General features: G+C 39.0%; 2 protein-coding genes across 2 annotated transcripts; both read left to right on the top strand.

Annotated features, from left to right (window-relative positions):
* Nucleotides 1-1,426: 1,426 nt before the first annotated feature.
* LOC139969549 (acetylcholine receptor subunit alpha-like) lies at nucleotides 1,427-14,567 on the top strand. Its single transcript, XM_071974640.1, has 8 exons — nucleotides 1,427-1,731; nucleotides 4,644-4,783; nucleotides 7,261-7,305; nucleotides 8,039-8,148; nucleotides 8,844-9,030; nucleotides 9,835-10,192; nucleotides 10,693-10,876; nucleotides 12,878-14,567. Exons 1-8 carry the CDS (start codon nucleotides 1,650-1,652, stop codon nucleotides 13,275-13,277), a joined length of 1,506 nt encoding a protein of 501 aa, XP_071830741.1. The 5' UTR covers nucleotides 1,427-1,649; the 3' UTR covers nucleotides 13,278-14,567.
* Nucleotides 14,568-16,240: 1,673 nt separating this feature from the next.
* LOC139970214 (uncharacterized) lies at nucleotides 16,241-21,378 on the top strand. The gene is made up of 5 exons (XM_071975852.1): nucleotides 16,241-16,658; nucleotides 18,437-18,509; nucleotides 19,088-19,306; nucleotides 19,999-20,242; nucleotides 20,520-21,378. Exons 1-5 carry the CDS (start codon nucleotides 16,430-16,432, stop codon nucleotides 20,931-20,933), a joined length of 1,179 nt encoding a protein of 392 aa, XP_071831953.1. The 5' UTR covers nucleotides 16,241-16,429; the 3' UTR covers nucleotides 20,934-21,378.
* The last annotated feature ends 1,855 nt before the right edge of the window (nucleotides 21,379-23,233 follow it).

The raw sequence follows: 23,233 nt of genomic DNA, 5'->3' as shown, positions 1-23,233 counted from the left end.
AAAATTTTGGTTATATTTTTCGGGCAAGTCGTTACAGCCCCCAAATCCAATTGGGCTCCTACGCCTTTGACTTCACACATAGACAGTTTTGAGGCTGTTCATCCTGCAACATGCATTTTCATGCTCACTGATATGATGTGATATCTGCTCTTTGCTTTACAAATTCGAACAGGCGTGTAGCGAGTAATTTGCCAAGGGAGGGGCGAAGCCTGTAGGCAAACTATCTAAGCGTAGCGCCACCATGAGTTGGCGCGAAGCGTACAAGAAAATTTTGGCCGAAAATGCCTCCCAGATCGGTGGAAATGACACTTCCCAAGCCTTGTAAGTTGCATCTAATCATTGTCTACTTTGAAATTACTAGCGATATCATAAAGAAAATTTGCTCGGGGGGCGTCATGCGTCATGTTCCCCGACGACTCGGTTGAGTTCAAGACCAGCCACAGTTGGTTCCATAGCACAATTGTACAATTGTTTAAGGCGTCCATATACACACACGCGTTATGATAGACCATATATAGATACATTAGTGAGAGAGGAAAAATGGAACGTCAAATATGGAGTTGTCGGTGTAAGTGGTAGGGTGAGGCGCACGCCCCTTCCGAAGTCCTCGATCCGTCACTGGCTACCCTGTGTATATAATAGGGATCAGCGCTGTTATTATAACTGTTCCTCTTTTTCTTCCCGAGGTCTTGGCGTTTATCTTTTACTCCCTCTTTTTCTCTCTTTCTTCTTTTTCTTTTCCCTTCCTTCCTCTCCTCCTTTTCTTTTCCCCCCCTCTTTTTCCTTTTTTTCTTCTCTTTTTCTCTCCTCTTTTCCTTACTCGGGGGGCGCGCGCCCCCAACGCCCCCCTGGATACGCACCTGCGTATATACCAGCATGTTTACACCGGATTAAAGAGACTGACTATAGGAATGTATATATATATATATATATATATATATATATATATATATATATATATATATATATATATATATATATATATATATATATATATACTGTATACTTGATTCCCCATCTTAAGTCTCATCGACTCGGAGTATACTCTTCTTACAATAAATATAATGTGCAACATTAGACCTTACAGAAGTATTTTGTTCTGCTGGTATATTTGTGGTCACATTCCATATCTTAAAGCAGCAGTTAGCTTTCAATATAACAATAAAGGGAGGGGGGATTCATGTTAGGCAACAAATTACAATAAAGGGGGGGGGGGGCGGTGACAAGATTATGAGTGAGGTAAGCGGACACCAGAAAATGCATAACATAGTCTCATACTTTACTTATTCCAAACATTTCAGGAAAGAATATTCCGTTAAGGTTATTGAAAACTTAAACGTGGTGTAAAAAAATGCATAGTGCTGGTTTAATTCCAACAGTTCAGTTAACTGAATGAAATATACACTCGAGAAATAAGTCAATTGTGTACTTAACATCCAATATCAGATCAGAAGAAAGGGTGTATGCTTAGCTCAGACAAGTTTTAAATCAGTACCGTAACAGATTCACCAACTATATACAGCAACTCTGCTGTAACCGGTTCCATCGTGTCTTGAAGACTTCCCGAAAACAAATAACTGTTTGGAACTTGAAGTAACTAGTTATTTAATTGGCATAGTCAATAATCTTTGACTTTGAATATTTGAACTATGGACGAGCGCAAGAATATTTTTCTGAAAGCTGCTACTGTTACATTATTTATGGTTCAATTTGCCTTCCGCCGCGGAGAGAGTAAGTTGTAGAAAATCTTTCTTTATTTATTTAGTTTCGGTGTCACTCGGTATATATGTATTGCTGGTTTAAGATGTGTAGCTAACACACTTAGTGTCAGTGGCGTAGGAAGGTACTTTTGAGTGCAGGGGGGGGGCTGAAGATTGATGGCCGGCCTGGGGGAGGGGTCTAAGGGGAGGGGGTGTCCCCCTCCCCTTTGGATTTTTTTGCATTTCCAGGTGGCCTAAGATGCAATTTGGTGCAATATAGCACACTTCAACACCCACTCCATTTTTTAAACTTAATTTTGTATTTTCACCTGGCCTTAGATGCAATTTGGTGCTCCAAATGAGATTTTTTTTCTCATTTGGAAATGAAAAAGGGGTTTTCTGATTTGCCAAGCGGGGGGGGGGGGGGGCGGAATGATACTTCCGCCCTCCACATTTTTCACTGGGGGGCTGGCGCCCCCCAGCCCCCCGGTTCCTACGCCCTTGCTTAGTGTTGTTGATGGTGTCTGCAAGAAGAAAAAAGTTTCTATACGGAATCTTACTCATGTGTGTGCTAGGATTCGCATATATGTTTGAAACAATTACTATTGCTAATGTTTTTCATATTCAGATTCAAGGTGATTTTAATCAAGTTTACACTAAGTATTCCTATACTCGCCTGTAACTCGAGAGTTTTATGCTTAGGAGTATAATGCTTTGCAATCAATACCCTTTCGTTCCTTAGGCCTATCAACCTTTAGTGATTCGTTATGAATATTGACACCAGTTCATCCACACCGTCCTCGCTAGGTAATATCCGTAAGAAACGTTCTTTATTGTGAAGGATATATGCGTAGGTAGTGTGTTCTGATGTTCATGGAAATTCTATTTTCTATATTAGGATATATCCTTACGATTGAGCCTTTACCTGTGATAATAAGGTATATGTAGCACAGCGCACATAAACAGCCAAGTGAATGTATCTTTTATCCAGTCTCTTGCCGTTTTGGTGTTTTAATTCACAACGGTGTTACTACTTATAGAACGCCAAATGGCTCACATGATACTGATAATGGAATGAAGGATATGTAGATCTTCTTTACGATATATTCACATTCATGTGAGTTTTATCAGGGGCGTATCCAGGGGGGGGCGCAACAGGCGCGCGCCCCCCCTATTGGCCGTCACCAAAAAAAAAAAAAAGTTTAGCAAAAAAAAAAAAAAAAAAAAAAATTGATGACGACCTTTATGTGAGATGTCGGTGATCGCTCAACCCCCCCCCCCCCCTCCCGTATGCTTTATTTTTTGTTTGCCAAAAAAAGGTTCTGGCGAAGTTCGGCGGCATAATAGTTTTAGAAACATAGATGGTAATTGTGTTTGTATTATCACTATAAACACTAAATGACATGCCAGCCATACTAAATTGTGCATTTTGTGTCCATATTTACTGGAAATGTTGCTTATTATTAAGGTCGAAAAATGGATCACATATGGCCATGGGCGGCGATCCTGGGTGGAGGGGGGATATATCCCCCCATGAAAATGGGTGGAGGGGATGTAATGCACCATATCCCCCCCCCCCCCACCAAATGCCAGGGATAAGAATATTTTCATGCCTACATTTATGCATCTTCGTTAATGTACGGCTCTTTTTTAGCTTCATTTCTCGCCTACCATAAACGCAGTGCGATCTTTTCAAATAAAGCGTCTTTATAAAGCAAAAATAGTTGACTGTAGGCTTCATTGGCCCTATAACAACAAAATGTATTATTGCGCCCACGGTATTGATATAGTACATATATGCACCCTCATAGTATTCATATAGGCCCTATAGTAGGCCTACACACGTACATGTTCCCTCGAACAGCTGAGAATCTCATGTAACCAGGGTAATGCTTAATACACGTTTCACCTGGATGCCCTAGCAATCGGTACCTAGGAATGTAACTATGTGTAATTGTGTATTGCATGTGTATAGGCCTATAATAGCCTGCATGAGGCCATTTTCTTCATCGAATAATATAACAGAGCTCTCGAACATTCTAACGTTGCGCCTGAAACAAGATTGACAGGGGCAATTTTCCCAAAATAACACCCGAAATTAAAAAAAAAAGTATTTTGGATCCTGATTATGAGATATTTCGGACATGACATCCCTATTTTAAAGTTGGGTATATGCCGCTTGGAAACCTCGGGAAGTGCCGTTTCCGGCCATCTAGAGGGTTTGTTAATCCCAAAATTTTCTTGTACGCTTCGCGCCAACCATGGTGGCGCTACGCTTAGATAGTCAACAAGGTCATATCCCCCCCCCCCCCCACTCGGAAGTACGGATCGCCGCCCATGCATATGACACCATTTTGCATTTCAGCCCTTCTTTGAAAGCAAAAATTGTACACCCCTCCCCTTAGACCCATCCCCCAGGACGGCGATCATTCATGCCTGGCGCCCCCCCTATTGGAAAATCCTGGATACGCCCCTGGTTTTATTAACCTGATATGTGTCTGACGTAAACACGTTTGTTGCTGTATACAGTACAAAGACGTGCACATGATTCATGAATACATCGGTTTATGAAAATTTAATAAACTTCAGAGCATTATCGTATCATTAGCAAAACGCTCACAAAATATGATAACGTACTGAGAGACCCTGGCAGGTGTACACTATACGATACATCTGTTTTATGTGATATTTTACGTAAGCATTTATTTACATGAGCTATATTCATTTACATTATGGATGTATCTTTCAGCTTGGCATGTCATGGTATAACTGCGAGACTGTCGGCGTCCCACAACTATACTCAGTCAACTTGCATCTTTGCTACCCAAGTCTCTAACCAATACCCATTCCCCACTCCCCGTGTTTGTTTTTATGTGTTCTGAATTGGAATTCTTCACAACTTACTTACTTTTATACGATTGGTGTATATTCTCTATTTTGTAGCTGCAGAATTATCTGCCCCTAAACGCCTTGCGGATGACCTCTTACGTAATTATGGCTCACCTTTCGTCAGGCCTGTCCGGAATCATACCAACATTGTGAACGTTTATTTCAGACCCAGACCAGTTTGGTTTGCCGATTTTGTAAGTTGGTGTATTTTGAAATACTTCTCTCTATCATTTATTTATACTATATCAATATTCCTCTACGAAAATAGTTTGGCATTATTTATAGTACCTGATAGTTCCATGATTCACTCACGAAACAATGTTTTAGATAAACTTAAGTGCATGACGTTAGTTCCTGAAAAGTACAAATCCAGAATGCCATTATACGGCTGTATACTGTTTAAATTACTCAGAAATGTTTTATCATACAGCTATAGTGCTCAAGAAGCATAAATCTCAAGACAGACAATCAACTCCTTTTCCATACGCAGGTTAATGTTAAAGGTCATCAGTTCTACCCCCAGATATGCTAGAATGTCAAATAATGGGCACTATAATGCTCCAAACTGTATTAAGCATTTCATCGCCACCTTTAAAAGTACTTTCTTCACTGACACATTGGACTGTATAACTTAACACTCCTCGATATCTGACATTAATGAGGAGATTCATAACTACCTTGGCTGGAAAAGCTTTTTCACAACTGTTTTATGATCTTTAGCTTGTTAAAGATTTGGGGCCAATACCGATGGCATTTAAGGTTGAAAGGAGACGCCTCGTTTCGTAATATTTCAAGATATGTGATAGAGATGAATCTGATGATCAGCCTTCTCTAACACAGATACGACAAAATCGTCGGGAGACGGTTTAAATCTCATTTTCTCCAATTAATGTGTGGTGTCAAGAGTCTTGTTATAGAAGGCGACACAGAGTTTAGTTTTACCTATTAATTTGTACATTTGTAATTTTAAATTAAACTCTGTGCTTTTACTTGTGGTAGAAGTTAATGTTCATGTACTAATATAAACGTCAGCCCAATCACATGTAGACAACAAAGAAGGAATATAATGGAGATCATGATAGGTAAATAAATATACTCCACCTTTCGTTGAAGTATATAGTTTACATCCCTGGTATTTCAAACTTTCTTCCTTTGGCTTTCAAGTTTCACTTTTAATATCTTGGCGACCATCCCAGTTATGTTTTGGTCGGAGTGGGGTAGGGAAGTGCGTACCGTATCTTCTTTACCCTTTGAGAAAGTTAATGTGATTACAACTGCTTGGTTGCATTATTGTTTTGGCGGCCGTCCTGAAAAAAAGAGTCGCGACCCCAACATTGAATACAAGTGCTTTGCATGATAAAATCTGTGAGAAGATTGCCCTTTATGCACTCAGTACGTATATAGGTAACATTCCTCTGAGGAACAAAAAATGTGGTGATGTGTATCGAACTGTGTTTAGTTTTGTTGTCTTTAAGTTTTATCCGTGGCGAAAGTGCAAACAGTTACGTCACGTTATAAATGTGAACACATCGCTTTATATTTATCACTAAAAACAATATGTTCATCCGTCTGTTTCACAGTTTCTCTTTTTGACTTTGTTTTTCGATACTTACGTGTAAACGTTGTCAAAATATTCGATTGGGTGACCAAAAAAACTACTTGTGAATATTTTCTAGGATACTTGAAAACAAAAGCTACATTTAATTCAAGGTAAAGTGGTTTTCTGGATACTTAACAATCGCTAAAAAGAGGACGATCCAATATGTGGATGTCGATTAATTTTTCTAATATTAAACAATATGAAGGAACTGACGCCAGCTTATTTAGTTTACTATAGGAGTTCTGTGACACAGAAGTTTCTCTGGGATAGTGACTTTCGAGGAGATTAATAATAATAACAATAATAACAATAATAATAATAATAATAATAATAATAATAATAATAATAATAATAATAATAATAATAATAATAATAATAATTATTATTATTATTATTATTATCATCATTATTATCATCATTATTATTATTATTATTATTATTATTATTATTATTATTATTATTATTATTATTATTATTATTATTATTATTATTATTATTATTATTATTATTATTATTATTATTATTATTATTATTATTATTATTATTATTATTATTATTATTATTATTATTATTATTATTATTATTATTATTATTATTATTATTATTATTATTATTATTATTATTATTATTATTATTATTATTATTATTATTATTATTATTTTTATTAGAAGTTTTTTTTACGACGCCTTAAGCGACCACAAATGTGGGAGAAACCCGCAAGGGCTTATGGATTACATCTTACACGTCGGGTGGCTGCCAATTCAACATTTTAACTCAAAGTTGGAATCTTTTCAGTTTAGATAGACATTTGACATGGGAAAACCGTAGACTGCTCTTGGATGACAAACCCACCTTACTATGACCCGGCCGGGTATCGAACCCGGAAACTCCCGATTGCTAAGCCTCATTGCTTCAAATGCCACCCCCTTTATCCACTCGGCCACCGGAGAAATCCTATCCAAATATATAGGACAGGAACTGAAACTGATTGGTATTATTTTATGCCCTTTGAAATATTTGAAATGTTCCATATGAATTATAAACTATTTTTCTTCTCTATCTGGTTACCAGGATGAATCAAAACAAGTTTTGTCATTCGTCTCAACAAACAAATATGTAAGACATTTTTTTTTTTTTTATCAATTTTATTACCAAGATATTACAGTGTGACTTATTTTGACTTTGTTATGTGCTTAAATTGCTTAGATATTGATGGATGGATGGACGGATGGATGGATGGATGGATGGATGGATGGATGGATGGATGGATGGATGGATGGATGGATGGATGGATGGATGGATGGATGGATGGATGGATGGATGGATGGATGGATGGATGGATGGATGGATGGATGGATGGATGGATGGATGGATGGATGGATGGATGGATGGATGGATGGATGGATGGATGGATGGATGGATGGATGGATGGATGGATGGATGGATGGATGGATGGATGGATGGATGGATGGATGGATGGATGGATGGATGGATGGATGGATGGATGGATGGATGGATGGATGGATGGATGGATGGATGGATGGATGGATGGATGGATGGATGGATGGATGGATGGATGGATGGATGGATGGATGGATGGATGGATGGATGGATGGATGGATGGATGGATGGATATCAAGATATCTCAACTGATTGCTTGCACGTTTTCCTACACAAAATGAAGCTCGGTTAAGCAGTCCGCGAGTGACAGAAACCTGCTTATGCATGGCAACTATTAATATGATATTTTATTGCCATTGTATTACATACTTGTCTGAGTTTCTTTGAAGGATGAAAGATAACATTTCTTTGATCAAGTTATTTCATTTCATTTGCTTCGTTCTTTCAGGAATGGACAGACGAGTATCTTACTTGGAATCCTGATGATTATGATGGTATTGAAAAGATTACGTTAGGAAAAGATCAGATCTGGTTTCCAGATATAATAACTTTTGAAAGGTACGACGATGGGTGGATTGAAATTATCTTTATATATGAAGATGAAGCCCATGTTTCTAATGAGTGATTATTTATAGGGTGTGAAGACTCGCGCACAAAGAACGTCTCATGCCGGTAATCTGACCTAGTTTCAAATGAGGTGTAACAGAAGTGTTAGACACCACCATCGATCCCAGAAAATGCACACACAGCTTGCTACCGTCGGTAATTAGACATAAGTGTACAGTCAATACATATAGCTACGGTCAATAACCAAAAAACAGTGTACATAGCAGCGTGGACATCTCAGGTCTAGATAAAAGATAACAAGGTATCACGTTTCATTACTGTCTGCATTTTGTAGCGACAAGAAGAAAACGTCATTTGCAAGCAACGGAAAGTTAACTTTTTCTGAGCGCGGCACGCGGTTTTGGGGCGAGTCTTTATTGCCTTTTAGGACGACAACCTTTACAGGAAAATTGAGCTAGACCAGACTCACAGGCAAAGTTTGTTCTACTATTAACATAGTTTAGAATAAGAGTACATAATAATATTTTGACATTTTGAAGAGTTGCTTTGAAGGTAATTTTGCAGAGATGATACTGATATTGACCTCCTATGCAGTAAAGATATTAAATGATGATAACCTTTAAACACTTTCCAAACGTTATTTGTCAATATTTGTCCTCCTCATATGGCTGTGATGACAATGACAGAGTTGGAAACGGACCAGCTGAAGCTAACATGGAAGACACTTTTGTAACCGCAGACTACCGAGGCAACTTGGTCTATTACAATCTCGTGTTCCTGTCGGTGTTTTGCAAGATGGACGTCCGTCTCTTCCCGTACGATACTCACTCATGCCCTGCTCGATTTTTGTCTTTCGCCTACGAAGGGGATGCCGTAAGTTTTGTTACATGCTTCAACTGTAGTTATTTCAATGAGAAAAACACCCGAAGGTATATCGAAACCTTGGTAACGGATTTTAACGCAGTTTCTAAGTTGACTTGGATAGTTTTTTTCTTTCTCGACGACACTTTTCTATACTTAAAACCATATATAATAATGTAGTTTATTATCTTGAGCAATACACTTTCATATATATCTGATAATGAAATAGAGGTCAATATTTTCAATTTCCTCTTCGAAGGACTTGTACCTTACTATCATATAACGCCGGATCGAAGTCCCCTTCTGATAATGTATGTAAGTATTTTAGATCCTCCTGCTAGCAGGAACTCGCAAAGAAGCCTCATTGGCTTATCAAAGCCGCCAGTTGACCGAAGTCAGTCTCTTATATTTATATTTAACGTCCATGATTATGAATTGTCAATTGTCAACAACTCTGTAACTGGACGACATACATTAATCTTGGAGTGACTCTAACCAGGGACCTTATGATTGGAAGGCATCGGCGTTAACCACTGAGCTAACACTCCACAGAGTGAAGAGTTCCTACCATATAATGAAGAGTTCCTATATACGTGCCTGAAAAGGCATTCTTCACTGACTATAGTTCAGTGTACTGAAACAGTATGCCAGCTATAATGTAATGTCATACCGTTATGAGTTTATGAAGTCATGCATGCCAATTTACAATATACTCTTACACCGACGCGAAGCGTTTAATTGATTGTTTTGTACAGGCTACGTTATACCGGTATACCGCCAAAAGTCATACCGTCTGTATATATCGTCATGTTACAGGTTGCAGTTTTCATTGCCAATGACTCCGATAGTAGCGAAACAGCCCTAAAGAACAACGGTGTTTGGGCGGTTGCCCATTATCATTTTGAAGAAGTTAAAATCAAATATCCGTGTTGTCCAATACCGTACAGAGAAGTGCACTTTACCATGGACATACGGAGGGAGAGTGGATTTTACGTTCTTAATGTCGGTATACCAACGTTACTGTTATCACTAACTACTCTGTCGGTTTTCTTACTTCATCCCGAGTGTGGTGAGAAGATATCTCTATGCGTCAACAATGTCTTAGCTTGGATCATTTTTCAACAACTGTTGACAATGAACATGCCACCTACTGGAGACCAAACTCCTATTGTGGGTAAGTGTCCAGTCTTGCTTTCTTTGACGCCTCTACTTATAAAGTGATGTTACAATTTGTTTCTAAATATATATAGACAGCAGGGGAGGCAGATCTACTTGGTGGAGGGGAGCCGGGAGAGAGGACCGGAGAAATACTCCAAACAAGGTTTGTTCGAAAACCTCAAAAGTGCCTTTTTCTATAGTGCCTCTGGTAAGTCTTGCTTAATGAAAAAGAAACACTTCGTTATTTGCAAGATATCTTCACTTGTTGAGAAATGAAATAATCTGTTCTTAGAAAATGCAATTTTGTTGGAAATTAAACAAAATAGTAACTGAAATGTATCGTTTCCTTGAAGCACATTTGAGGTGATATTGTGGTTTGCCTGTGACCTGTCCCAATCCCCGCCTCCCCACCCCAGTCACCCCCAAGATTGTACCACTGGCTGGTTCTGTCAGCCCCAAGATTAGATCCAGAATGGTGTTAATGGTAGTACGATTTTTGGTGTTTCTATTTTTCAGCCTATTACTTTGCAGTGGTCATCACTATCAGTTTTCTCTCGGTTCTCACGACCTGCGTCACTCTTAGTATTTACCACACCAAAACCAACCGTCCCCTACCAGGACTGCTTAGGCAGGTTTTGCTCATCGGAGGACGAAATTCCAGTCACAGAAGTTTACAGCCTACTAAGTTAGAAGTTTCTATGTAGGTCAAAGTTCAATAATTTATTTTATCCAAACTACCCACGTGAACTTTGGTTTGAATGCCATATAATAATATATTCTATTTTGAATCATATGTGTACATGTAACTATTAAACTTCAATGCACTATCCAAACAGAAAGGTCACGTGCACAGTTCACCGTAGGCTATACACAGTCGGTTTGTGTTTATTAACAGGTTCATCCAGAGGACAAATTTACGCTAAACAGACGGAAGAGAAATATATTCTAGGCATCCTAGTGAAACTTGCAATCGATTTCTACTTACCATTTGCGAGATAACAGCATTTGAAAAGTTTTTTTCGCAATAAAAGTTCATTTATGGTACAGACTGTGACAATTTTAACTCTTAATATCTCGAGGACGCGCCATATTTACAGAAGGAATTGGATGTTAACTTCACTAAACCACTGGCGGATCCAGGGCCTTTGTTTGGGAGGAGCCAAAGTGGCATTAGAGTGATATGGGGGAGGGGTCTAAGGGGAGGGGGTGCCCCCTCCCCTTTGGAAAATTTTCTATTGCTGAATGCCCTCAGATGCAATTTGGTGCGACAAAAGTGTACAATGGTGATGTTAATTTACTTCTAAAAAAATGTTTCCCAGGTGTAATTTTCTAAAATATTTATAAAACAAAGTTGGGATCATCTTTCTCAAGAAATTTTATTTCTCATAGGTTTTAAATTTCTTACAACCAGTAACTGCAAAATGGTGTTAAACTGTAAATCCTCATGCTCATAAATTTACATAGCTCCCAACTCTTGAGAAGGCAAATGCTGGTCCATGCCGTGCACGAATCGCCGTCCTGGGGGAAGGGTATAAGGGGAGGGGGTGTCCCCCTCCCCCTTTAGATTTTTTTTTGGAATCCTGGTGATGCCTACATGTAAAATGGTGGCACCAAGAAAGGCTTTTGTCACCCAAAATTTTCTGAGAAATATGCATTTTTTTGTGTGTAACATCAATAAATTGAATAGTAGGTGATAATTCATTCTTTCCCGTGGCATGAAAATGTTCGCTGCTCGCCCCAATGAAAAGAAATATAGGCTAATTTGAGGTTCAAATGATGCTGTAAAGGAGGTTTTATACTCTATTATGCTAAATGCTAAAGAAATGATGGTTGCTAAGTCAAAATTTGATGCAATTTTTTGTATGTATACTTGACAATTATGTATACAATGCGGTTTTTTCGGAAGCTTGCGCGGGTCAGCGGGTTTGGGTGTTAGAATGCGGTCTAATTCCCGCGAATTGCGGGTCAGTTGGGAGCTCTGCATTTAATTTTAAACCAGAAACCGAAAAGGTTTAGACTAGTCTACCACTGCTATTCCTCTCGATTTTTTTAATTTCCAATCATATGATTTAGCGGATGTTCGGAAACACTTTTTGGCTCACCTTTTGGGGGGGGGCCATGGCCCCCCTTGGCCCCCCCATTGGATCCGCCAATGCACTAAACGAGCATGCTTAGAATATGTTCCTCTTTCAGCTGTCAGAATAAAAATAAAAAATCGGCGGATGGGTGTGCTCTAAGATGGGTCCTTGTTTACTTAAAGTTGCCATGTATGGCATTTAGAAACTTTGATATTGAGGAGCATTTAATCACAAACTAATCGCTTCAAATCAACTTGATAAGTTTTGTTGTTTTCCGTTAAATAACATGTGTCTCTCAGTGACGTCGAGAGACACTCCGATTTCCCAATATGTGAGGTATTAAGTTTTCCTTAAGTATATAATATGAACATGTGCATATATTATCCTTTATCCCTTATCCCGGGCTCCTTAATTTACCACAGTATTCTAGGTTGAAGCTCCCCCCCCCCCGTCACCTCTCTCTCGTCAGGCTTGGTGACTTTATATAGTTCATTTTGAAGACCGCGTACATGCTTGAGGAAATATGGGGTTACTTTCCCGTTTATGAAACAATCCCTCGTTAAAGTTAACTTACATGTAGCGTACTGTTGTTTTTTTTCTTCTTTTGCATTAACTTATCTAAGGCCAAAGAAAACTGAGGGTTTGCTTCGTAACTCGAGATGCATGGAGGCCAGAGGTCACGAATTTTCCTCGTTTGATTCCGCCGTTCAAGCTCCTGGAATGAGCGACAGAAGATCTTCAAAAGGAGATTCGAACAGGGGAACGAATAACTCCATGGGAACAATGGATGGATCGACCCCTTTGACAATGCCCGGAAGTGACGACACCGATGACGAAACAGCTGGAGCATCTTTTGAAACCGAATGGGTGAAAGCAGCGATCAGGATCGATGTAATCTTGTTTATCCTCGCATTGTCTGCGATGATCTTAGCAGCTTTATCCTGCGCCATGTTATTTAAATTCCACAAACCTGATCACGATCACGACGAGCTTGAGACCGGCGATGAGGACCACCATGACTAGGCTCGTCACGTGACAGACCTATAGTTAACAGTATAAGTAAGGAGGGGCTACATGTAGTGAGAGGAAGGACTATAGTATAGGGAGATGGTACAGGGAGGGGGGGTAGTAGTAAACTTCTATCAACGTCAAGGCCGTGGTGTTTCTGGTTAGAATTTCCAAACCACTTTCAGTGACGGATTCCTCAAGGATTCCTCTGAAGAGGCCCACCTGAGAGACAATTTTCCGTAGGATACAGCCGAAGTTACTACCGAAACAGCGGTGAATAACCTGAAAATATCGGTTAAAAAACTCTTCCATGAATCCACCCATGTGACTCCATCCCTCTTCGCCCGCCCAAGTGCTCCTCAGCCGAAATTAATTCACCAGTGGATTTCTGCATGTACCGGTCCTCCGATACTAACCTCACGGCAAATATATCATATGGTCATTTCTTGCATAAGGTTTTGTGGATCACATTGAAACGGAAATCTGGTTCAATCAATCATACGAAGTTGAAAATTTCAAACTGTATGTATAAAGTTTTGTTAAGCCAAATGTACTACTGGAAAACATGGTTGTACAGAGTGAGAGGTTGGAGGATGGGGCGGCAGGGACTGGGAGGAGGGGGAGTAAGGATAGTAATTCTCCATCAATGAGAATTGCAACATCTGAACACTGGTACATGTATAGTGAGTTATACATATATATATATATATATATATATATATATATATATATATATATATATATATATATATATATATCAGCATATAACATATTGCATAGCACTATTTTGTATCCAAAGTATATGCTATAATTTATGTGTTTATTTTGTGTATTTGCTACGTTTTCATTGATGGTTTGATTGATTAATTGATTGATTAATTTCTTGATTGATTTACTTTTTGGTTTCGATGATAATCGTAACCTGTGTAATGTAATTGTATCAATATGGTGGTTCGAGCCATTTCTATTTTAACAGTTAGTTCTGGTTACTTACAAGCAGAATTCTAATGCAATGAAGTCATCGAAACCTCAATGCATATTTCATCCTGGTTAAAATGCTGGATCCGGCCCTAATACACTTTAGACGGAAGTCCTTCAGTGCCAAAGTCCTGGTTTTATTCATTGCTAATTTTGATACGTGCTTACATCGTTGATTATTGTGACAGAGGTACGGGCCGGTGCTACAGCAGCACATAAACCACCACTGATTTGTTTCTTAAAATGTATGGAACACTACAATGCAGGCAGTATTAGAAAATGCTGGAAAACAAAATAAATTCAAATTGAAAGTCTATTCATTTGCAACCAGTTTGGTTGTACTTGTATTATTGGTTCTCTCCTTACATTGTTAGTAAACCTCCTTAAACAATTGATCCCTCCCCTCCTCCCACCCAGCTCAGAGTTCTTGGCTATACCAAGGCCTCAATCACATATATAGGCAGAGTGTTATAGTCAATTCTTTTAACTAATAATATTATAGAAGACAACAAACCCCTTTTGGGGGGTTTTTTAAAATCTTTTTTTTGCATCATTGACACATCAGTACAAAAGACCACAGTTTTATTTTGCTTTTATACAACACCTAATTGTATTCTGGTCATTTGATTGGTAAATTGCTAGTTGATTGCATTCAAAATCCGCTCTATTCCAATCTATGAAATAGAACCATGGGTTATACTTTTTTGGTAGCACTTTTTTTTTTCAATGGTAAGGGAGCATAGAAACCTGTCTGTTCAAAACAATCTGTTGCATGAGTGCATTTTACCCACCTTAATATAATATTTTGTATTAAACAAATAATGAATGGTTTCCATTCGTGCAATAGTGCAAATATTTCATTCGTTGAAAGATGTAATTTGTTCCATTCAACTCGGCTGCGCCTCGTTGAATGGAACATTCCATCTTTCAACTCATGAAATATTTGCAATAATGCACTCATAACCATTCATTATACTATTTGCTGCCCTTAGGACGTAACACAATGAACGAGTAAGGCAGGTGACAGGTCTTTGAGCTCTGAATTTTGAAAAACAAAAATGTAAATTTTTTGTTACTATAATTTAGTGTACAATATGGGAATCATGCTTTGCGGTGCCAATTCATATAACATTGAAACCATTACCCAAAACTATATATGTTACAGCGCCGGGGCACTAGATGCTTGGCTTCTTACTTGCCATATAGTTGGAACATTTTCATGCATCACAGATAGGGTACATCGTAACTGCAAATAATTTGAGATATGTATGTATGTGTGTATGTACGTATGTGTGTATGTGTGTGTATGGACGTATGTATGTATGTATATTAGATCCTCCTGCAAGCAGGAACTCGCGAAGAAGCCTCATTGGCTTATCAAAGCCGCAAGCTGACCGAAGTCAGTCTCTTACATTCATATGACGTGATGATTCTCCGTCCAGCATTTCCTTCAACTCTATATCTTGTTAGAAACACTAGTTCCCTGTCATCAAAACCAAACTACTATCTAACTTGTAACTGGGTTCATGTTTTATCCGATACGATTACGGTTCCTTTTCTGTTCTACGTAACAATTATTTTTTGTCGCCATCTTAGAGATTCCGAAAAGCAGTTTCATGAAGCAGAAAAGTCAAACGAAGACCAATGCGTTTATGCGCTGGTTGGTTTCTTCATTCAGTGTACACGAACGCGCTAAAACAAATTATATAGTCAAAAGCGTACGTCTGCAGACGCGCGTGCAATGTTTGTGTGTAGGAAGTATAGGAGCCATCAATCTAGTGTCCTCGACGCTATACAAGAGCTTTTGATGGAACATTGTAACGCTATAATCAGATAAAATGGTACAGCGCCCAAACTAAGAAGTCTCCGGAAAAATGCGCATCAAATGCGTATCACTTTTGTGTAGGCTTCGCACTAGAGACCCTACTATAGGTCTCTACTTCGCACGAGGGCATCTTGACTGAAAGAACAACGCGTCCAATCCCTATACTTATAAGTTATATCGACATGTAAATGCGGTTGTGTGTATATATTCTTGATCAAAATAGATTCACAAATTTTAAATGCGCTAAACATTTACTTACTTGTTACAATGTTCACTTTCATATATAATTTCATATGAAAAAACGAATACATAGGGACAGAATTAACTGTAATAATATTTAGCGCATCTCTTCGGATATCGAATCATGTTTTATCTTGAAGATTTATTAGAGAGGACATTTCCAGAGCGTCAATTGGATCAGTGTTCCGTAATAAATGGAGTGATCCATTGTTTCACCATAATGGAAGCTAACCATGGACCATGTTTACATCTAGTGATGTCAACATTACTTTACATTGCGAACAAAGCGATTTGTTTATCGAGAAACTACTTTCATCTTTTACGAGATTCCTTCATCTTCTTGGATAATATTGGTAAGTTGGACTCCCTCTTTCCTGAAAGTTTCATTTCGAATTAGAAAACAATAGTTCTCGTCGTGTATAAAGTTTAGTTGTAGAATAAAAAGGGGAAAATTTAATTTCCATTTAATGTAGCTAGGCACAGTGGCGTCGCCAAGGGGGGGGGGGGGGGCCAGGGGGGCACGTGCCCCCCTGGAAAACCCAGTGCCCCCCGAGTGCCCCCCCCATCTGAGATTTGGGTTGGTAAAAAAATATATATATATTTTGTTATATTCAACTCCCATCATCTGAGTTGGTTTTTCATAAGGACAAAGAAGCACAGTAATTCGTATTTTCTTCAAATGAGCTGCGAAAAAATGAAAAAGTTTATCCTTGACCGCCGGGTATCGAAGTCGTAACCCGCGCCACCACAACAGGTGTCGATATTTGCATTGAATGTGTCAGTGCTCAGTGAGATCCCTGATAGGAGCCAATAACGATGCTGGAACCTGTTACATCTTAACAGATAATGGGCGAAAACGAGAAAGACAAGAAAGGAGTCGGGGGTCATGCACACATCAATTCAACAAATGTAGGTTCTATTGATATAGGGTTAGGCATAATATCGACAGCATGTGGTTCATATCCTCTGCAAAATTCTGCCCCTTGTTAAAATCATTACCTCAAAAATAGCAATTTCTGGAGATATCTTCAGATCGAATTTAGCATCAAATGTGGCAGCATTTTGCATCTAGCCCATCCTCCGTATGCGAAAATTTTCCAAAGGGGGGGGGGGGCAGTGGCGGCGGAACCGGGGGGCTTGGGGGCTCAGCCCCCAATGAAAAAGTTGAGGGGGCAAATGCATGATAAGCCCCCCCCCCCATATTTACCAAGGCTCCGAAACGTGCATCTGCCCATTTTTCAATGCATACTTGTCGATCTGTCCGATGCAGACGTATACTATATAGGTGTAATAATTTTAGTAAATGCTGGGGGGACCCTCGGCCCGTCCCCTGGCTATAGACCACATTGTCACCCCAACCGCGTCTTCACGCCCCGTGAAAAGTGGAAGCAGTGAGTGTGAGTACCGGTAAGCGCAACACAACTTCGTCTTAGGCCAATGACTTGCTTCATTTCAGCCAGTTCTCCAACATCCCCTTACTACACTCAAAAACGTCTTTGCGAGTACACCACGAGTAATAGCTACTCTCTTAAAACACCATCGAATATACAAATTACAATGTTTTTACAGACTTTTACGTGCAGTCTGAGAAATTGCAGGCTTGAGACCCATATTTTAGAGCTAGGTATTCGCAGCATAAAACACTCGGGAAGTGCCGTTTCCGGCCATCTGGGGGTTTGAAAAACCCAGAAATTTCTTGTACGCTCCGCGCCAACCGATGGTGGCGCTCCGCTTAGATAGTCTCTACACATTTGCCCCCAAATAATTTTCCCGTTCTACCGCGCCTGGAGGGGGCACCCCCTCCCCTTAGACCCCTCCCCCAGGACGGCGATCCGTATCCATCTAAGTGCCCCCCATCAAATGCTGGTGCCCCCTGTGCCCCCCAGACTGAAAAGTCTGGTGACGCCACTGGCTAGGCTTGCGGTAAGTTGTCAGTGGCATAGGGTAACATAGGGAGGTACGTTATAGTACATATAGGCGAAGAAGTAAATATGTCAACGTTATATCATCTCATCTTAACTTAATGTAAGCTTTCGTCTGTCATAATTGAATAAATAAAGTTACAACAAAATTTGCTAACAACCGATCATATTGCTCAGGTGCTCACATTTTCCCTGTTTATCGCTTCCAGTTTATCATGGGAAGAAAACTTTTCAGAAGAAGACAAGTGAAGAACAAGCAGAACCGCCATCGAGGAAGCTTAGGTACGAGATAACTCTCTATATTATATCAGTGATTTTGTCAGTATGTGATCGTTGATAATGACGTAATCATATCAAATCTTGAGAGAACCAGCGGGGGTGTGGGGGGGGGGGTGGAGGGTTCGTATACCTCGAATTAGGAAAAATCTCTTAATCTACCGATAGGACTTGAGCTTCGTCAAATTAGATTTACAAAGTGAAAGAATGATCTTCAACCACACACTGCTCCCCCTTTGAGCCATATAGGCTGAGAGATACAAACAAGCAAATTACAATATTCAAAAATTGCTTTTTTTTCTGTGAAATTGTTACTTTGATCTAAGCCTATCCAATACGCATGCTCACAGAATTAAGTAAGTTGTCCATTCATTATTTTAGTATAGATCTTAGTGAAATTGGACTCTAAACAATTATCCTGACTGTGAATCACTCAAAGGACTTTTATAACAATCTCTTTTGCAAAGAAATACAATTCAAATTTTTAGTTAAAGTTGCCGACTCTTTTCAAACATATTTCAACCTGAGGAAAACAATATATCTTTTTTAAGATCTAACAATTTTACCATATTTAACGTCCACAGACGTTCGACTTTGAACAAGATCTTCTGGTGGTTTGCTTGTTTGGGGTCTTCAGAGCAAGATGGTACCTCCACTGATGTATCCCAGAATGCATCTACCATTGACTCATACACGTCATCAGGAGGTTCCATCTCTGTCAGTGATAGTGAAATGATCTACGCCCACCATCCAAGTGACGTCGCTATCTCCATTGACGATCCCTGCACGGGATTCCATCTAAGGTATGTAATAGTCGCATGTATTTGAAATCTAAAGGAGCATTTTGTCCAAAGGATGAACAACATGACTAACCCAATCCCACCCCACCCCCCCCCCCCTCCCACATGACTTCCATCCCTCCTATAACTAGTAAAGCCGTCATTATATTTTTCTTTTTTGATATTCGAAACATTAGATGTAGATCCAATTTAAAGTATCAGATTGATATTAATTTCCTCAGAATGATAACCACTGATGATCAAAATAGAGACAACGTTGTCATAATCGAAATCTTTAATGAACAAAATACATTGATTTAGGACAATTATAAGCTAGGTTTGAATAAACGTTAATAAGGAAGATGTGTATTAGTTCATTGTACTGAAGGAAACGCTGTTTTGAATGCGTTAACGACGATATCACTCTCTTTGTAAACCCATCTGTGGTTTCATAACAATGTCAGCTGTAGGGGTAGAGATGATAGGCAGGAGGTAGGAGAAGAGGCAATTTTCAACAGTATATGAAAGATTAACCTGTCTGTCGGTTACTTTTGGTAACGTGATTGTACGAACAAGAAGACTTTTGTCACTTTGACCGCCTCAACCAAGTCAATAGCGAATTCATGAAGAAGTTATGCTCTATACGTCCGTCAACTACGTCCGGCAAAAATATCTTTCAAATAGCTATACAATGATAATTGTTTATTACTCCTCAGCTCACAAGACACTAAATCCAGTGATGAGCTTCACGTCTTCTCTGTCTGTGAGAGGATGGGACTTTCTAATGTTCCCTACATCCCTCCAGGAGATCTGGAAGAGGTTGATGATGAGTGGGGTATGCCCATCTTTCTAGGAGGAGGTGGTAATGGGGCTGTACAACTGTTGAGAATCAAATCAACTGAAGTACTTTGTGCAGTCAAGACTCAGTACAAACATCTGAATGAAGAAACTGCCAGTCAGGTAAACAACAATTTAACTCATTTACATTATAGTTAAATTTGTAATTATGATATACGTAAACTGACATTAAAACAGCTGTTTCTTTTATTTCACCGTATATTACTTTTATTAATTGCTTGATTATGTTTGCTAGTTCATGACTTTCCAGAATTTTAGTTAAACCCCTGTTATGATTGCAGCAAGAATGTTGATAGAAATTTGTTTTTGATTTTTTTAGTTTATGCCTCGGAAAGCATTTTGTGGCTTTCATATTTGTATTATTTTCCTCTCTTTTCAGAATTTTGCACGAGAGGTGACAGTTTTGAAAGCATTACAAGGCTTGGAGTGCATTCCAACATTTTTCGGCGTCACTTTGCCCCCAGATGATGGACCTTTTCCCGCCATAGTTCAAGAGTTCGTCACAAACGGTCAATCGTACACTGCAACGTCACTCTATGATGCCACAGACAAGCGTCTTATCACGAAAGATAATTCTTTACAGGTGGCGATGGATATCTGTTTGGCACTGAGAGACATGCACGCCAGATATTGGTTGCATTGTGACATCAAATCGGACAACATTCTGTTGCAGACATCGAGTGTCGCAGACAACACTGAGGACAAATGGGATGACGTCGACAGCGTTGCATCATGGGAACCAACTCAGGACATATATCCTACTGAGTCAATTCCAAACTTCAAAATTGATTGATTTTGGTTTGACATTAAACATGAATGATCAAGAACAATATTTACAATTCACCGACGAAAGACAAGCCGAGGTGATGAAGAATTCCATTTATGTTGCACCGGAAGTAATCACTGGTCAAAGGCCATTCAGCAAAGCTTCTGATGTATTTTCCATCGGCCGCGTCCTGAAAGACCTCAGTGTCGTTGGAGACGACTTTCTGTTGCGTCTTGGAGAACAATGTATGAAACCTAATCCAGATGAAAGACCAACACTTGATGACGTCATAGACATTATAAATGTCAGGATACAGAGTGTGAAGAGACCTTAATGTTACAATGATGAACCTTAATCACGCGAATCATGGTGCTAAAGTGAAAGCCGAAAAATCATGAGAAAACATTTTTAAGACATATTTTTATTACTATCACTGATGATTATCATGTGATTTTTATTTTCATGATAAAATTTCGCATATTGCGGGAAAATACAACTTATTATATTTTCATACGTGCAATAATACAATTTAAGTTAAGAGAAAAAGACATCGCTTCTTAATGTGTATGTTTGCTCTTATTGGATTCATGAATCTTTACCATAACTACGTTGGGAAGCACACACGTATATACCTTTCCATACCATTTTGGATGAATTAGTTAACCTACACTGCATGGATGACGTCATTGGCAATATGGTAGCATACAGAGTAAACAGGTACCACTACGGGTTGTATACCACCCGATACTCATAACGGGTTGTATACAGTTCAGCCGCAGTTATAAGGATCACTGGTTTCAGTGGATTCGGAAATTAATTAATTAATTCGTGGGAGTATAGGCCAAGTAAAATACAGTGAAAGAGAAAATGTTCCGGCACATCCACCCTGTACGTATTCAAATATACACACGCACAGCGCATACAAACTCCAACTTTATTGCTGAGGTTGAAGGCCTGCACGGCAAGTACCACAACAATATCAAAACTTTCTAGTGGTACATTGCATTTGATATAACACAACTGTATCAAAATATCGGTAAACAGGCGCGAATGGGTGTAGTATAGTGTTCACCCCTCCCACCTAATTTATAGCTAAAAAATGCTTCAGAATGAATCATTCCACGTCATCAGATTTATATTTTATGGGGAATAACCAAGGGACAGCAACAACCCCTCCCCACCCTACCCCCTATACAATATGAAGCGGCTTCAACAACTCCAATATCACACCTCCTCCTCTTTAAATCCTGGATCCGGCCCTGGTTCACCTTTAGGGGAATATTTCTATACGTACGTACATCGTTGATTATTATGGCAAAGGTATGGGACTACAGCAGCACCTAAATCACCCATGATACTGTTTTAAGTTCTTAACAAATATGGACGAAACACTGTAACGTAAGTATTAGAAAATGCTGGAAAACGCTGATCAGTTGCTTTCTCCTTTCTTGTAAACCGATCCGTTATCATCGGTGCCTCTCCTTAAATTGTTGCTGGACCTCCTTAAACTATTGGTACCCCAAACCCCCCTCTCCCGCCCCACCCAACTCAGAGTTCTTGGCTACCTAGGCCCTCAATCACATGGAAGATATTAGTTTTGTTTTGTCATTACCCCCAACCTTGATTAAATATGATACTTCAAAAGGAAACGTTCGGGAATTGTTAACGTTACAGGATACGAACCGAATATTAAGGAAACTTGAGGATCGATCAGTGTGTTAGGGATTAGGTTTGATAGTAAACGTTCGAATATTAAGGAATATTAAGGAAACTTGAAGTCCTTTACTTTGCATAACTTTAGTAAGGAAACGTCGAAGAATTTTTAACGTTACAGGATACGAACCGAATATTAAGGAATCTTGAGGATGAATCAGTGTTTTAGGGGTTAGGTTTGATAGGTTTGATAGTAAACGTTCGGGAATTGTTAACGTTACGGGATACGAACCAAATATTAAGGAAACTTGAAGTCGTGGTTAAATTGATTATGTATGTGATTACATATGTGGTTACATTGATAAAGTGGTTAAATTGATTAAAGATAGTACTTCAATATTACGGACGGATTAATATATTTTTTTCAATTATAGGAAACGTTCGGGAATTGTTAGTCAGTAGGATAGATCAGTGTTTTAGGGGTTAGGTTTGATAGGTTTTTATGAAGACCGATTCTCCTGTGTTTGTATAATATAGATTAACACTATGTAGAACAAGATCGACCCAAATGATGGGACAAAGATAAAATTGAACTAATGGAATAGAAAAAGTAATATTTTTTTGACTGAATATTAGTAAAAATAAGGTTGGGCGAAATGACCAACACGGTTGGG

The sequence above is a fragment of the Apostichopus japonicus genome, chromosome 7, assembly GCF_037975245.1.
Source record: "Apostichopus japonicus isolate 1M-3 chromosome 7, ASM3797524v1, whole genome shotgun sequence".
NCBI classification, from domain to species: domain Eukaryota; kingdom Metazoa; phylum Echinodermata; class Holothuroidea; order Aspidochirotida; family Stichopodidae; genus Apostichopus; species Apostichopus japonicus.
Note: the sequence above shows the minus strand (reverse complement) of the source record. Positions and strands in the feature narration are given on the sequence as shown.

Coding starts and splice junctions, on each gene's coding strand:
- LOC139970214 (XM_071975852.1), top strand. CDS start 16,430: ATGTTTTATCTTGAAGATTTATTAGAGAGGACATTTCCAGAGCGTCAA. Junction 16,659..18,436: donor CATCTTCTTGGATAATATTG/GTAAGTTGGACT, acceptor TATCGCTTCCAG/TTTATCATGGGAAGAAAACT. Junction 18,510..19,087: donor CCGCCATCGAGGAAGCTTAG/GTACGAGATAAC, acceptor TAACGTCCACAG/ACGTTCGACTTTGAACAAGA.
- LOC139969549 (XM_071974640.1), top strand. CDS start 1,650: ATGGACGAGCGCAAGAATATTTTTCTGAAAGCTGCTACTGTTACATTA. Junction 7,306..8,038: donor TCGTCTCAACAAACAAATAT/GTAAGACATTTT, acceptor TCGTTCTTTCAG/GAATGGACAGACGAGTATCT. Junction 8,149..8,843: donor GATATAATAACTTTTGAAAG/GTACGACGATGG, acceptor TGACAATGACAG/AGTTGGAAACGGACCAGCTG.